Raw genomic sequence first — 16,301 nt, 5'->3', positions numbered from 1 at the left:
TGGTCTTATTATCCTCTCAAATTCCAACTTGATTTAACCCCATCCCCCCCCAATTTCTCCCTTTTGATGGTGAGTTTTTGGTTATAGTTACACTGCTGCTGGTGAATAGTTTATTGTTAATTGATTTACATTAAAAAAGAGCAGAGTTCTTCTTAAATAGGAGTGATTGTGGGGGCGTGGAGTGTTGTGGTGGGAAATGTTGGAAGGTATGAGAAGGAAAAAGTAGAAATCGTGATTCTGCTACACTACTGGTTTACAATAAAACATATATAAATCTCTGAAAATCTTTTATTTGACAATTCAACATTTGTGTCTTTGTCTGTTAAACAAACCAAGGTTGCAATGGGGTCAAGAGTTGAATGGAATGCTTCTCTTTGCACGCCTTCCTGAGATTGTCATTGAACAAGGGTTAATCTCCTAGCTTGATGCTAGTGGCACAGTGGGAGATATGTCCAGCCAGGAAATTACAGATTGTGGCTGAATACAGTTCTACTGATATCAATGCCCACAACATTACATGGATACCCAGTTTGAGTGGCTAGATCTGTTCCAAGATTGTCCCATTTAGCATGATGACAGCATAGCATTATGTGATGCTGGTGATATCCAAGGTGTGAAGATGGGCTTTGTCTCCAAGGACTATGCAGTGGTCACTCTTATAAATATCATGTACAGTTATATCTACAGTAGATAGATTGGTGAGGTTGAGTAGAACCTATGCAGTTTTCCCATCTTGTTGGTTCCCTCATCACTTACTGCAAATCCAGTCTCGCAGCTATGTCCTATAGAACTAAGCCAGCTTGGTCAGCAGAGGTGCAACCAAACTGGTCTTGGGGATTCTCATGGCAGAATATTCAGTGCTTGGTCCAAAGTGTTTAACTTGATTGAGTACTGATACACCAGCCAAAGAGGGAACGGTAGGTGGTAATTAGCAGTTGGTGTCCTTCCCTTTTTTTTACTTGATGCTACGAGACTTCATGGGGTCTGGAATTAATGTTGAAGACTCCCAGGGCAACTATGTACTAACTATATACTCCTGCACTCATGGGACAGGACGTACCCAGTAGAGTGATGATTGTGTCTGGAACATTACCTGTAAATTCTGTCAGTACGACTAGTCTATGGCACATGCCCACAGATGTTGTAAGGAGGACCTGACAGAGTCAACAGGATTGTGTTTGCTGTCATAGGTTCTGGTTCCTGAGTTGCTGTCAGGTAGTCTGGATTCATTCCTTTTATTTTGAATTTTATATGGTTAAATAGAACTGAAGAAGGCCTATCGGCCAGACCAGGTATGGATGTCAGATTTCCAGCACTAAAGGGCATGAGAAAATCATTTTTATGACAGTCAGCAATGGTTACAGTGTCAACATTAGGCGAGTTTTTAATTATAGATGTTGTTGATTTCAAGTTTCACCATTTACTATGCTGGGATTGGAACCCATGTTCCTAGAACACCAGCCTGAGGTTCTGGATTAGCAGTCGAGTGACAGTACCCTGCTATTTCTCTTTGACCTTCTTGACTATCTTGACCCTTCTAACCGTCTGGGCCTCCCTGTCTGACTTGGTCTTCCTAACTCCCTAATGGGACAATAGCATCATTCTACTATAACCTCCACTTACTCAGGCACTGAGTACTATATGTATAGGACATATCTCCTGGGATACAGGGTCAGATCACTTGCTTCTGAATAAGTAGATCATGGGTTTGAGCCCATCATGAGCAACATGGTTCCATAATCAGGCTGACATAGTATTGAAGGAGTTCTGCACATTTTTCCTAATCAATCTGTTCAGAGATGTAATGACACACCCCCGGAGCAGGTGGAACTTGAATCCAGGCCTCCTCGCTCAGAAATAGGAACACTACCACTGCGCCACTGAAATAACTCCAAGAAGCTGGTATCCCAGTACCAAGTCACCCTTGTTTTACACTTGGGGAGCCCTTGATAACAAACCAGCTCTCATAGTGAATAGAATGCCTGACCCTCCTATTCTTATCAGTCAGCCAAGGCTTTCTGATTGGATCAGATTAACAGCGCCAATCAGGGAACTCATATTCTTTGAAATTCACTTGGCTGACTTTGTTACTATCACTACAACCACAACAGCCCTAAAATTCTGCACTGTTCTTTTTTTATGAGCGGCAAGCGGTGACTAGTGAAGTAGATATTTTATAATCAAACTGTTCAGGGAGATGTTATTATACATCTCGAACTTTGAGATGTCTTGAGATTATGAAGGAAAATTTGGAAATGCAAGTTTATTTTTCTTTTTGACTTATCAGACCATGACAGGAGTACTTTGTTTATCGTATTGTTCGTGATCTCTCTTGTTGGGACAGTCATCCTACTTGCGCTGAAAAACATCAAACACTTGCACCACCACTCGGAGATCAATGATCCTCTACTTCTTGATTCTAGGCTGTAAGTACTCAAGTGAAAACCAGTGCATTGGCTCATCTCCATATATCATGGATGGTTCTGAATTCAGGAAGATAAATGCCATGCAATTCTAAAACTGGCCACTAAAAAGTCTCTTACCCTGTTCCCAATTACCCAGGCTGAGATCAGGATCTCACTATATTGAAATAAATAATGTGTAAAACCCCAAAAAAACACATTGGAAAAATGATCTGTTAAAAGCACGTTTATGCCAGACATCGCTCTGTGGATAGCGCTGCTGTCTCACAGTCAGAAGATCTGGGTTCAAGTCCAACTTTAAAGACTTGAGCACAAAGTCCAGACTGACAGTCCAGTGTAATTTTAAGGAGCAAGGCAAATTTAAATGCCATCCACCCATTCATCTTATTTCGGGATGTTAGGAATCCTGAGGCATTGTTTCGGACATGCACAAGGGTGTTGTCCTGTTGTCCTAATCCATGTTTATTGTTCAGCTAACACCTCAAACAGATTATCTTTGTGAACAACACATATGTGTTTTTGGATGTGGCCACCATGTCACATTTCCTACATTACAACAATGACTGTAGCTGGCTGCAAAGCACTTTGGGACATCCAGATGTTGTGGAAGGTGCTGTATAATGCAAATCTTCCTTTACTTTTGAATGTAATATTAGTCTTTACAAAGACCTGATTTGTTTCAATGTTGACTAGGTTTAAGGAGAAGGCGATGTCGACCCTGGATCAGATCACATCAGAGTTCAGTAAGTTGTTCCTCTTCACAAATGCTTAACTCATTCTGGACTTCTGTTCCTGTTAAATGCTCTCAAATGAGATATGGTTCTGAACTGACACATTTTAGTGGTGGGCATAGTCAGGAGAAAATGGTATAGTGTTTGAGGGGCATAGCGGGTTAGTGCTTGAGGAGTGATTGAAAGATATAGTAGATTAGTAATTTAGGGGTATGGTGGACTAATGCTTGAGGGATATGGTGGGATAAAGACTGGAGGGTAGAGTGGGTTAGTTAATGGCGGGTTAAGGTGAGTTAGTGATTGGTATGTATGGTCAGTTAGTGATTTGCAATGTATGAGGGTTAGTGATTGGAGTAAAGTATATGTGTTTGAGAGCTTTGGTGGGTTAGCAATTGGAAATGCAATGTGGGTTCATGATTGGAGCTGTACAGTGGGTCAGTTATTTGAGGTAATACATTTTGGCAGACAGAATAGAGGAGCTGAATATTATTTAAATGGAGAAAGACTGCAGAAAGCTACAGTATAGCCAGATTTGCGTGTCCTCATACATAAATCACAAAGCTGGCATACAAGTTTAGTGGATAATACAGAAAGCAAATCGACTGATGGCCTTTATTTCAAAGGGAATGGAGTGCAAAAATAAACAGGTCTTGCTAAAACTATGTAAGGAACTAGTCGGTTGACACCTACAATAGTACGAACAGTTTTGGTTGGCTGGCCTAGTATTAGAAGCAGTCTAGACAAGGTTCTCTAGGTTGATCCTGGGTATGGAGGGACTTTCTCATGTATAGAAGTTGAGGAAGTTGGGCCTGTACATATTGGAGCTTAGAAGAATGAGAAGTGACCTCAAAGAAACACAGGGCACTTGACAGAATAGATGCCTGAGAGGTTGTTTCCCGTTATGGGAGAGTCTAAGACCAGAGGGCATAATCTCAGAGTAAGGGATTGCCCATTTAAGAAAAAGATGAGATGGAATTTTTTTCTTTTCAGAAGGTAGTGAATGTATGGAATTCTTTAGTACAGAAAGCTATAAAAGCCAGGTTGTTAAGAATTTCAAGGTCGAGATAAGACAGATGTTTTATCAGTAATGGAATCAAGGGCTATGGAGGAGACAGGCAAGTGGATTATCAGATCAGTCATGTTCCAATTAAATGGCAGAGCAGGCTCAATGGGCTGAATGGTCTACCTTTGTTTCTATGTTTTATGTCTTATAGGCTACGGTGAACAGTGATTGTGATGTACAGTGGATTAGTGATTTGGGGATATACTTGGTCATTGATTAAAAAGAGGAAGGTGATACATTATTAATTGGGGGAATACAATGAGTTTTCAATGGGATCTATGCATTATTGATTGAATGTTTCAGTGGGCAGAGTATGGGGTGGAATAGTGTTTGTGGGTAACAAGAGTATTCTGAGATGTGGGCGGCTTGGAACACTCAATGAGATGGAAACCCTTTGCTTTGACTCTGAAGATGATGTGGTCTGTCAGAGACATGTCCCAGGGACGTGACCCTACAAGTGATGTTGGAGATTCTGGTGCTTGGTATAATGACCCAATCATTGGTCAGAATACAAAGGCTGAAACTGAGAAATCCTCTCAGCCTCAATTTTCATGGCTAATATAGAAATTCACTCTCTTCTCACTGTGTTCAATTTCTTTTTCAGGGTCAATGTTGAGGTTGTTTTGTACAAAGAACATGTTGCTACTGAGCATGCCAATTGCATATAGTGGTAAGTAAGTGAGAGTATGGCAATGGATGAGTGAATTTATAGCAGGGAGTGAGTGTGTAGACTGCATTTTGTGAGAATTGATATCTGACAATTAAACTGTACCACCAGAGGAGTGGTGATGATGTCTCCTCCACCCCAATAGTGTCCCAGATCTCTTCTTCCTGACACTGTCCCCATCTCTTATCTACTCCTACACTGCCCTCACTTCCACCACCCCTCACATTCACCCCCACTCCCGAGTCCCTGACACTCACTGCATCCCTCACTCTGACATTGTAGGGGATTAACTTTGATATCAGTTTGATCCGGTCCCTAAAGTACATGGATCCACCATACTTCAACCACATTAACAATTAGGGACCAGGAAGGACAACTGATGACGAATATTAGATTATTATAATGTTTAAAAGGCAGTGTAGAGGCAGCTTTACTTGTGCAGTACCTGCTCTTGGAATCTTATTTGCTCAGTCCCTCATTAACTTTTATTTTGGGGGCTTTCATGTTCCAGGCCTGGTGCTGACCTTTTACAGTGGGGTGTATGGTACATGCATTGGAGCCACCAGACAGTTCGGGACAATGGCCAAGGGTCTGATTGGTCTCTCGGGGATATTCATTGGCATTGGAGAGATTCTTGGTAAGTATGAAAAATGTCAGGAAGAGTGCATGAGAGTGGGATGGAGAGGTCAGAGGAGGTTAGATGTTGGGGAGCAATGTAAGAGGTTGTATAGACAGTCTGTGAGGGTGATCAAAGTAGCACAATATAAAAACTAAACCATTACATTCTCTGTGAAATCAGGAATCAGAAAAGGTTGTGAAAATCTGAATTCTCTCTCTTAAAGGTCATCTTGGATCTAACTAAATATCAGAAAAGTGGCTTAATGGGTTAACTCGTCTCTTCATGTTCCTGTCAGTTCAATGGCCCAAATGACTTCCTTGGTTAGAATTAACTGTCAGAAAGTGGGAAAGCACAGGGTTATGGACCACAATCTGATTAACAGTAGTTCCTCATTCATTGCTGCAAGTTCTCACAGATGTTCATTGATGATTGCACAATGTTCATTGCCATTCATGATCTCTCAGTTGAAACAGACTATGCCCAAAATGTATCAAGACAAGACCCAGGCTTGAGCTGATAAATGGCAAGTATAATTTATTCCATTCAAGTGCAAGGCAATGACCATCTCAACAATCACTCCTTGATATTTAATGGCATTTCCATTGCTGAATCCCTCATTATCAATATCCTGGGGACTCCCATTGACCAGAACTGAACTGGATCAATCACGCAAGTGCAGTAGCTACAAGAACAGGTTGGAGGCTCAGAATTCTGTGGTGAATAACTTTCTTTCTCCTCAGTGTCTGTCCAACATTTACAAGGCACAAGTCAGGTGCATGATGGAATACTCTCCACTTACCTGGATAGTGCAGGTCCAATAACATGCAAGAAACCGATACTATGCATGACAAAGTAGGTTTCTTCATTGCACCCCATTTGCCATCATTTATACTTAGTTGCTTCACCACTGACAAACGGTGGTAGCTATTTGCATTATCTACAAGTTGTCCTGCAGCAATCAACCAATGCTTTTCAAGAAAACCTTCCAAACACACGATCTCTACTATATAGAATATCAAGGGCAACACCATGTATTAACAAGTTCTTTTCCAATTCACTCACCTTCCTGATTTGGAACTATATACATTCCTTCGCTGTTGCTGGGTCAAGATCATGGAACTGCTATTTTAACAGTATTGTTAATGTACCTACTCCCCAAGTACTGCAACAGCTCAAGAAAACAATTCTCCGCCACCTTCTCAAGGGCAGCTAGTGATGGACTATACATGCTGGCCCAGCCAGTAATATCCACATCCCATGAACAAATGCAAAATGAAGGTCAGCACATTTTCTTTTGTTGAGAGCAAGTTGTTGTCTGTGGTGCTGAAAATCAGAGAGAGAGAGAGAGAGAGAGACTTCCCTGTATCCCTCTAGAATGGGTATTGATGAAACCTTAGTAGGACATAGGGTGACTAACTAAGCCGCTCAATTAGCCGGTTTAGAAATGAAATACTTGTGAGCAGCTGGATGTCAATGTTGTGATCACATATTAAATCTGTGTCTCTCTGTTACAGGGGGTGGGGTCTTCGGGCTGCTGTGTATCAATAATCAGTTCCGACGTACCTCAGCAATCCTTCTCGGAGTCATTGTGCACTTTCTGGCTTTCTATCTGATCTTCCTTATAATCCCAGGTGATGCACCAAAAGGTGGTGCAACCAGCGGTCACTATGAGCCCTATCTGTCTCCCAGGTAATATCTGCAATAATGACCATACAAAACTGCTGGATGTGACAAAAATCCAGCCGGCACACTTTAGGGAAGGAAGCCTGCTATCTTTACCAGTCTGGGCTTATATGTAACTCTCGACCCACAGCAATGAGATAATGAGAGTACTGAGACAATACATTCCTGTAAGGGTGAAAGGAGAGGCTGGTAGGTATAGAGAATGCTGCATGACTAGAGAAATTGAGGGTTTGATTATAAAAAGAAGTAAGCGTATGTCAGGTATAGACAGAATAGATCAAGTGAATCCTTAGAAGAGTATAAAGGCGGTAGGAGGGAAATCAAGAGGGCAAAAAGGGGACATGAGATAGCTTTGCAAATAGAGTTAAAGAGAATCCAACGGGTTTTTACAAATGTATTAAGGACAAAAGGCTATGTAGGGAGAGAGAGAATAGGGCCCCGCAAAGATCAACAGGAGCCGCAGGAGATGGGGGAGATACTAAACGAGTATTTTGCATCAGTGTTGCATCTTGTGGAAAAGGACATGGAAGATATAGAATGTAGGGAAATAGATGGTGACATCTTGAAAAATGTCCATATTACAGAGGAGGAAGTGCTGGATGTCTTGAAACGCATAAAGGTGGATAAATCTCCAGGGCCTAATCACATGTACCTAGCTTACCTGTGGGAAGCTAGAAAAGTGATTGCTGGGCCTCTTGATGAGATATTTGTATCATCGATAGTCACAGGTGAAGCGCCAGATGACTGGAGGTTGGCTAAAGTGGTGCCACTCTTTAAGAAAGGTGGTAAGGACAAGCCAGGGAACTATAGATCAGTGAGCCTGACATTGGTGGTAGGCAAGTTGTTGGAGGGAATCCTGAGGGACAAGGTGTACACGTATTTGGAAAGGCAAGGATTGATTAGGAATAGTCAACATGGCTTTGTGTGTGGGAAATCATGTCTCACAAACTTGATTGAATTTTTTGAAGAAGTAACAAAGAGGATTGATGAGGGCAGAGTGGTAGATGTGATCTATATGGACTTCAGTAAGGCTTTCAACAAGGTTCCCTATGGGATACTGGTTAGCAAGGTTAGATCTCATGGAATACAGGGAGAACTAGCCATTTGGATACAGAACTGGCTCAAAGGTAGAAGACAGAGGGTGGTGGTGGACGGTTGTTTTTCAGATTGGAGGCCGTGACCAGTGGAGTGCCACAAGGATCGGTGCTGGGTCCTCTACTTTTTGTCATTTATATAAATGATTTAGATGTGAGCATAAGAGGTACAGTTAGTAAGTTTGCAGATGACACCAAAATTGGAGGTAGTAGACAGCGAAGAAGGTTACCTCAGATTACAATGGGATCTTGATCAGATGAGCCAATGGGCTGAGGAGTGGCAGATGGAGTTTAATTCAGATAAATGCGAGGTGCTGCCTTTTGGGAAAGCAAATCTTAGCAGGACTTATACACTTAATGTTAAGGTCCTAGGGAGTGTTGCTGAACAAAGAGCTCCTTGAAAGTAGAGTCACAAGCAGATAGGATAGTGAAGAATGCATTTGGCATGCTTTCCTTTATTGGTCAGAGTATTGAGTATAGGAGTTAGGAAGTCATGTTGCAGCTGTACAGGACATTGGTTAGGCTATTTTTGGAATATTGCATGCAATTCTGGTCTCCTTCCGATCAGAAGGATGTTGTGAAACTGAAAGGGTTCAGAAAAGATTTACAAGGACTTTGCCAGGGTTGGAGGATTTGAGCTACAGGGAGAGGCTGAACAGGCTGGGGCTGTTTTCCCTGGAGCGTCAGAGGCTGAGGGGTGATCTTATAGAGGTTTGTAAAATCATGAGGGGCATGGAGAGGGTAAATAGAAAAGGTCTTTTTCCTGGGGTGAGAAAGTCCAGAACTGGAGGGCATAGATTTAGAGTGAGAGGGAAAAGATATAAAAGAGACCTAAGGGGCAACCATTTCTCGCTGAGGGTGGTGCGTGTGTGAAATGGGCTGCCAGAGGAAGTGGTGGAGGCTAGTACGATTACAACATTTTGAAGGGTTTTCTCATTAGGAAGGGTTTGGATGGATATGGCTGGATGCTGGCAGGTGGGACTAGATTGGGTTGGGATATTTGGTCAGCATGGACGAATTGGGCGAAGACTCTGTTTCCATGCTGTACATCTCTATGACAATGTGACTGAATCTTCACTATCTTCTGAATTGGCCTAATAGACTGTCAATTGTTATACAATTATTGTAACAATTGTACCATTGTGCCAATTAACCAACAGTTCAAGGTGAAGCCTCAGCATCACCTTCTGAGCAACTGGAGATCGAGTTGTGAGCAGTATTTTGGGTACCAGTTGGCATCGGGAAGTCAGGTAGATTGGGGGAATGGTAAAATAGAGGTTTTGGGCTGTTTTGGGACATAAGCTAGACTTGGGGTGTCTGGAAGTATTGGTTATGGGCAGAGTCAAGGTGTTGAGCAGAACTGGGGTTTAGACAGATATTGAGCACAGACAGTATTGTGATAGAAGCGTAAGAACTCAGAGCTGGATCAGATTGTTTCATAGCTGATGATGATTCTTGGTGTCACAGGCAGGACAGTACCAACAACAGTTATTGTGTTTCCAGTCCCTCTGCAGCATTGGTAAGCAGCTTCCTCCTTGGCCTTGGTGACAGTTGCTTCAACACTCAACTCTATAGCATTCTTGGCATCCTGTATCCACAGCAAAGTGGCCCAGCCTTTGCAATCTTCAAATTTGTACAGGTACAGTTATTAGAAAGAACTAATCTAACAATGCTGTGTTTAATTTATTCTCACTGAGCTAAGTTATAATCACAGTATCCAATAACATCTCATTAACTTAGGATGTACATGCAGTTTCGAATAAACAATTACATGGACTTCCATTACACACAGTATTCATTGTACATCACAATAAGTTACAAATAGACTCCATACCAGATAGTGAAGTAGGAACTCTATGGAAATATTTTTCTTGACAGTTTGTTTCTTTCGGCGCAGCTATTCATATGTCTGCTTCCAACTGACCAAAACAGTATTCCACCCAACGGGAGGCTCGAATCCACAACCCTGAGATTAAGAGTCGCATGCTCTACCAACTCAGCTAGCCGGGCTTTTGCCCAAAATGTCAATTTTCCTGCTCCTCTGATGCTGCTTGACCTGCTGTGCTTTTCCAGCACCATTCTAATCTCAACTCTGATCTCTAGCATCTGCAGTCCTCACTTTTGCCTAAAACAGTATTCTGCCATCTCTCTTTACACATGTGTGACTTAAGAAATTAACAAATGAATAATTGATTTAAGTAATGATCACTTCAAGGGTCAAGTCTCCTTTATAATACAAATAAATGAACAAACAAAAAAATCAAATTAACTAATTAAATAAAACTAACTAGTAATAGCCCCTTAAAAGGGGAATGGTAACGTAAATAAAATTGTCAAGCAATCTTTCTTTATATTAATTCAAATGAAACAATAGACAGCCATTAAAAAGAGCACCATAACAGGAAAAAAACTCCCAAAAACAAAGCTTGCAAATTTTAAATTTAAATTTGTGCTTTAGGAGTGATTGTGCAATCCAGCCCCCACAGTACCACTGCTTGTGGAAGGCTTGAGCAGACAGTGGATATGGCACAATCTTGCTTTTTTGGAAGTGCTCTAAGGATATTTCCTAATCAATCCACACAGAGATTATACACCTTTGAACCTACACTTCCTGGCTCAGAAATAGTGACATATAGCACTTAATTAAATATTGCCCTTCACCTATGTATTATAACCATGTTCTTAATGTACCACGAACAACACAGTCTGCAACATTCATATGCTGACCTGCAATACACACAGTATCCATAATGCAGTGGTATTCACTAGAAAACAAGTGAGAACCAATTGGATATTGTGTCCAGAATGTGTAGTAGAATTTAAAAATACTTAAAGAATCATTGCAATTTATTTCTTCCAAAAGATATCTTGATAATATGAAACACAAAAAAGTTATAAAAGACAAACACATCAGTAGCTGTACACAGTATGCCAAGTGTACAGGTGTATTATTTTTAACAAGGATTGCTGCTCTCCTTCTGCTGTTTTATACCAGGATACCCACTACCTTCTTATTTTTAATATTGAGATCCCTGCTCTCTTCCTGCTGTTTTACAAAGGGATCCCCACTCTCTGCCCACTGACTTATACCCAGATCTCCCTTCATCACTGCTGTTTCAAACTGGGATCCCTGCCAATTTCCCGTTGGTTTATAGTGGGTCCCATGTACCCTCCCGGTGCTGTTTTGTACTTATTTACAATGTAATGTGTATCACACTTAATTACAAAAGACAGCATTTGCTGACACTGATGCTTGCGCATTACATGCTGCTTTAAATTGCATACGCACAGATTTCAGGGGGTCATGGCCACATGTAAAATCTACATGATGATGTCAGTGCTTGAAACTGTGCATGCCCCAATGAGCACATGTGTAGTTGCTTACAGTTGCCAGTGTTGGCAAAAGCTACCATTATGTTACACACAGCAAAGGTACACCCCCAATATCCAGTACAATTATAGTATAATGCATTTAATCCTCTGCATGTACGGTAACTTCAAAGACCTTGGAAAGGCCCATGGTCAGTAACTAACCCAGCTCTAGACTTTTAAAAGGATGAAGGAAAGGTACTTCCAGCTGGGCAGGAACAGGAAAAAGTGGGAATTGTTTTGGTCAAGAAGTTTGATACCATGTTAATAAGTATTCAGTGACAGTGAGAGTTATTCGGTTTTGGAACAGAGTGAAACTATGCTGATTATGGACTCCCTGCACTCCCTGAACAGGAGCTGCACATCTTTCTGAGTAAGCATGTTTTAATGGGTACAGGAGTAGCTTCTCTCGTGTTTCCAGGTTACTCCCAGATTAGCAAATTAGGGAAGGAATTCCACTCAAGTTATTTAAATTTCTTCTCACATTTATTACCTCTGGTTTTTCTGTCTCTTGCATGTTAGCTAGGTTATTTGAAATGGCAGCAGCACATATGGACAGAGAGGAATTTGGCAGATCCTTTTCATATGTTTGTGTACAGAAGCTTTATGGAGAAAATGGTTACTGGCTCTGTGTGACTGTTTTCTTTTTGCTTGGCTTTCAGTCTATTTCTGCTGCAGTGGCTTTCGGATACAGCAATTATCTGGTGCTGTCATCACAGCTCCTTATCCTGACCACATTCTGTTTTATTGGCACACTTTCCTTTTTCATTGTGGAGAAAATTGAAGACAATGCTTCAGGCTTGCAAGATTTCTGAGTGTCATTTTTTTCTGGATGTGGCAAGGAATTTCCACAAATCTGAATGAATTCCAGGATCTGCTGCTTTGGAATCTGCAGGACTTGGGAAAATCCCTTGGATCCAAGGAGTGGATGAGTATGTTAGAGTAGTTATTCTTTGCTACTGGAGGGAGTTCAATTTTAATCAGTAAATGCCTCTGGTGGTGGAGTTCATGTACTGCAACACTTCCAGTCCTTAATACTCTTCAGTCCTCAATGTTGGTGCTTTCAGGTTGAACTTACAACAGGGCTTCCCAAAGTGGAGGTAACAATGGCCACTATGGAGATGTGCTCCTTCTCTGACATGCTGTCAGTTCTTACTCAGGGGTCATGACAATTTTCAAACCTTGAAATTGATCCAAGGTACAGGATGGAGAAGTTTGGTAAGCACTGACCTGGAACGAGTGTTACAGGAGAAATAAGCTATCAGTCACTCAACCTGAGAGTTTCTGCAAGCACTAAAATAAAAACTGCTGATATCACTGGAAATTTCAAATAGATTAACAGTATTACTTTATACTGTAAGATTATTTTCATGCCCGTGCATCTTTCTTGTGTCTTGCAAAGACTGATCTCATAAAATAGCTATTATTGCTGTCAATGCAGAGAGCTTATAAGCAAGTGCTAATTCCTTGTAAATCAAAATATAAGCAAGTTAGCATGCCCAGTTTCAAATACCATCAGATTCTGAAGTGTGTAATAACATCTCTGAACAGGTTGATTCGAAAAGATTTTAAGCACAGTATCTGATAATAGCTCACAATTAAATAGTCAAGTTTGTTACTGTCATTTGGTCTCTCCCAGGAATGACAGGAGCCCCATGTGTGCTGATCCCCTTCAGTTAATGGTCACTCATTGTTTGATGCAGGTGTAAGTCACAAATCCACATCATTATAAAGGCTAGTCATTCATTCTATCTATCTTCTGTCTCTAGGACAAGTCAGAATGCAAACCTCACACTTAAGATACTTGATCTGGGCCAGTTTTAAACTTCTCATCTTTGTTTTCAAATCATCCTCTTAGCACATCTTAAATATCTGTAGGTGCCTACAAACTTCTGAAACTTTGCCCCTGCAGTTTTCATATGCATCCTCAATTGCTATCAGGGATGAAAAGGAATGAAATAAGAGTAGATATTTTTAATCAACCTGTTTGGACATGTTATGACATATGCGTGGGCTTAAAAATAAGTATGTCATTACTTTTGAGAAAATTCTTCACTGCCCAACTCTAAATAATAAATTGGAGCAAGAAATGATATAAAACCAGCTTTGTTACAATAAATTCAAACAAGGATGAGAACATCTCTGGGACACCTGCATCAACCAACCCCACTGCCCCCTGGCTCAACTCCCCTCCCACTCCACCAAGGACATACGTGTCCTGGGCCTCCTGCATTGCCAAACCCTAACCACCTGATGCCTGGAGGACAAGAGGGAATGTGGACCCTGCAAATATATGGGATTAATGTAGATTTCACCAGTTTCCTCATTTCCCCTCCCCCCCACCTCATCCCAGTCCCAAGCCTCCAACTTGGCCCCACACTCTTGACCTAACCACCATGTTTCCCATGTATCTGCTCCACCCTCCTCTCCAACCTATCACCTTCTCGCCCACATTCATCTACCTGTTGCATTCCCAGCTACCTTCCCCACCCCACCCCCATTTATCTCTCAGTGCCCCAGCCCACATTCCTGATGAAGGGCTTATGCTCGAAACATCGATTCTCCTAATCCTCAAATGCTGCCTGACCTGCTGTGCTTTTCCAGCACCACACTCTGGACTCTGATTTCCAGCATCTGCAGTTCTCACTTTCTCCTACCTGAGACTGGTTGGGTTTCACAGAAACATTTTAAATGTTGGGTTAAAATCCACAACCTTCTTTCTATTTGTGCTTGATTTTAACTGTGTAAGTGGCTTTAAACTGAGCTAAATGCAACAGATCTCTGGGCCTTCCCATGAAACGGAGACCGTGTACTTTGTGAGGAGTTGGCTTGACTTTGCAGTTTTGTCCCCATTTCCGGCAAATCCCATTTTTGCTGCAGGAGGAAGGTGACAGGGAACGAGTCACACGCACTGGAACCCTGAATTCAGCAAGACCATTTCAAATTAGTGCTGAATTTAAACAGGCCCCATTTTTGCTGTTCCAAAGGCCTTAATCTACAGTTACAGATTCGTGGATGGTTAAAGTCTGTTAACTGTTCTGATCTGAAGATTTTTAAATCCCCAGAGCATTTAGCATGAAAAAAAAGCTGCAGCTGTTGGTCAGAAAAAAAAAGATTGCTACAGACCACCTGATATAGCTAAGAAAAAATTATTACCATCTCTTCCTGCAGTTTCAGAAGTGTTCATTGTTGGCCTTAGTACCCTTCATTGTGATCGACATCACCATCACTCAGAACTCGCACTTAAAGAGATAGACAGGCGAGATGCAGACAAGATGGTTGGGGAATCTAGAATCGGGGACACAATTTCAAAATAAGGTGGAACCACACAGATTCAAAGTGAGGATTTGTTTTTACTTAGAAGGTTGTCAGCTGGTCCTGTATTCAGTGGAGCTTGGAAAAATGAAGGGGGATCTCATTGAAATTTATAAACTTCTGACAGGTCTTAACAGATTGGATACAAGGATGATGTTTCCCTTGGCTGGGGAACAAAGGGCCTCAAGATACACAGTTGGCTATTTTGATGGAAAGGTGGAGAAACTTCCTTACTCAAAGGGTGGTGAACCTGTGGAACTTTGTACCACAGGGTTGTGGAGATGAAGTCATTGAATATAGTTAAGTAAGAAATGGATACATTTCCAGAAGCTGAAGGTGTCAAAGGGTATGGGCGGAGAAAGGGAGTATGACTTTGAGATAGACAATTAGTTGCGATCATTTTGAATGGCGGATGAAGCTTAAGGGATCAAATGGCCTATTCCTGCTCCTATTTTGGGTGTAAAAAGTGAAACAATCAGGAAATGTAGTTTGATAGCACCAGTCTAGACAACAGGATTCAATCAGTTGTTCTCTTTGTCTTCTTTTCAGTTCTTTGCCAATGAGACAAAGTTCTTTGCACACCAATGCTGTCCTTCATTTATTGGTTGAGAATTTAACCTTTTTTTTGAGTCTCTAAAGGTGTTTTATTCTTCCTTTAATAGAGATTTGCAGTGAAAGGTATTTGAAAACCATTTAGCTGTTCCTGGATGCTCCCAGACTTGCTGAGTGTCTCCATCAATTTCTGTTTCAGATTTCCAGCTGTTTTATTTAACTGTTTTATTTTAGCTGTTACTGGAGACCTCCTGGCACCTTCACACAGGAGAGAGATTTTTTGATGCTTTATCTTTTCAGGCTGCATGATTCTCTGCTGCAATGAACCCCATAAACTGTGGTCATCTGTTCATTAGGCAATAAAATATTGTTGTCTCCCCCAATTCAGAACCCATCAGCTTTGTGGTGTCCGCTTTTGTTGTCATTGTTCTAGGGGAAAGCAACACTGTGTACAACTCACAATGTGCTCCAGTAAATGTAACTTTTAGAACTGCAACTATGTACTCAGTCTCCTTTGTTTAAAACATTATCTTGTTTTTCCAGTCCATAGTCCTTAAATAAACAATATTAAAGCATGTAGTCTTTACAGATTTACAAGGACCAGGAATAGACAATTTGGCAGCTCAAGCCTGATTCATCAATCAACAGCATCATAGCTGATCTGATTGTGACCTCATCCACATTCCCTCTTGTCCCAATAATCTTTCACCCCATTTGCTTAACAAGAATCTATCTACTTCTGCCTTAAAAGTAATTAAGAACTCTGCTTCAACTACCATTCTAGC

The 16,301-nt window shown here is 41.3% G+C and overlaps 1 protein-coding gene across 4 annotated transcripts in view; it reads left to right on the top strand.

Moving 5' to 3' along the window:
- Nucleotides 1-13,837, top strand: part of LOC122560721 (UNC93-like protein MFSD11) — a 29,642-nt gene extending 15,805 nt beyond the window's left edge. For 2 of the 4 annotated variants that reach the window (XM_043711688.1, XM_043711691.1), the window contains exons 7-13: nt 2,288-2,426; nt 3,117-3,166; nt 4,822-4,887; nt 5,396-5,521; nt 7,018-7,192; nt 9,748-9,919; nt 12,312-13,837. In XM_043711688.1, the coding sequence (XP_043567623.1) occupies nt 2,288-2,426; nt 3,117-3,166; nt 4,822-4,887; nt 5,396-5,521; nt 7,018-7,192; nt 9,748-9,919; nt 12,312-12,464 (881 nt within the window). In that variant the 3' untranslated portion in view covers nt 12,465-13,837. The remainder of the gene's footprint in view (nt 1-2,287; nt 2,427-3,116; nt 3,167-4,821; nt 4,888-5,395; nt 5,522-7,017; nt 7,193-9,747; nt 9,920-12,311) is intronic. The other 2 variants (XM_043711689.1, XM_043711690.1) reach the window with 2 other exon arrangements.
- Nucleotides 13,838-16,301: the final 2,464 nt, after the last annotated feature.

Source organism: Chiloscyllium plagiosum, chromosome 21 (genome assembly GCF_004010195.1).
Source record: "Chiloscyllium plagiosum isolate BGI_BamShark_2017 chromosome 21, ASM401019v2, whole genome shotgun sequence".
Lineage (NCBI taxonomy): Eukaryota > Metazoa > Chordata > Chondrichthyes > Orectolobiformes > Hemiscylliidae > Chiloscyllium > Chiloscyllium plagiosum.
Note: the sequence above shows the minus strand (reverse complement) of the source record. Positions and strands in the feature narration are given on the sequence as shown.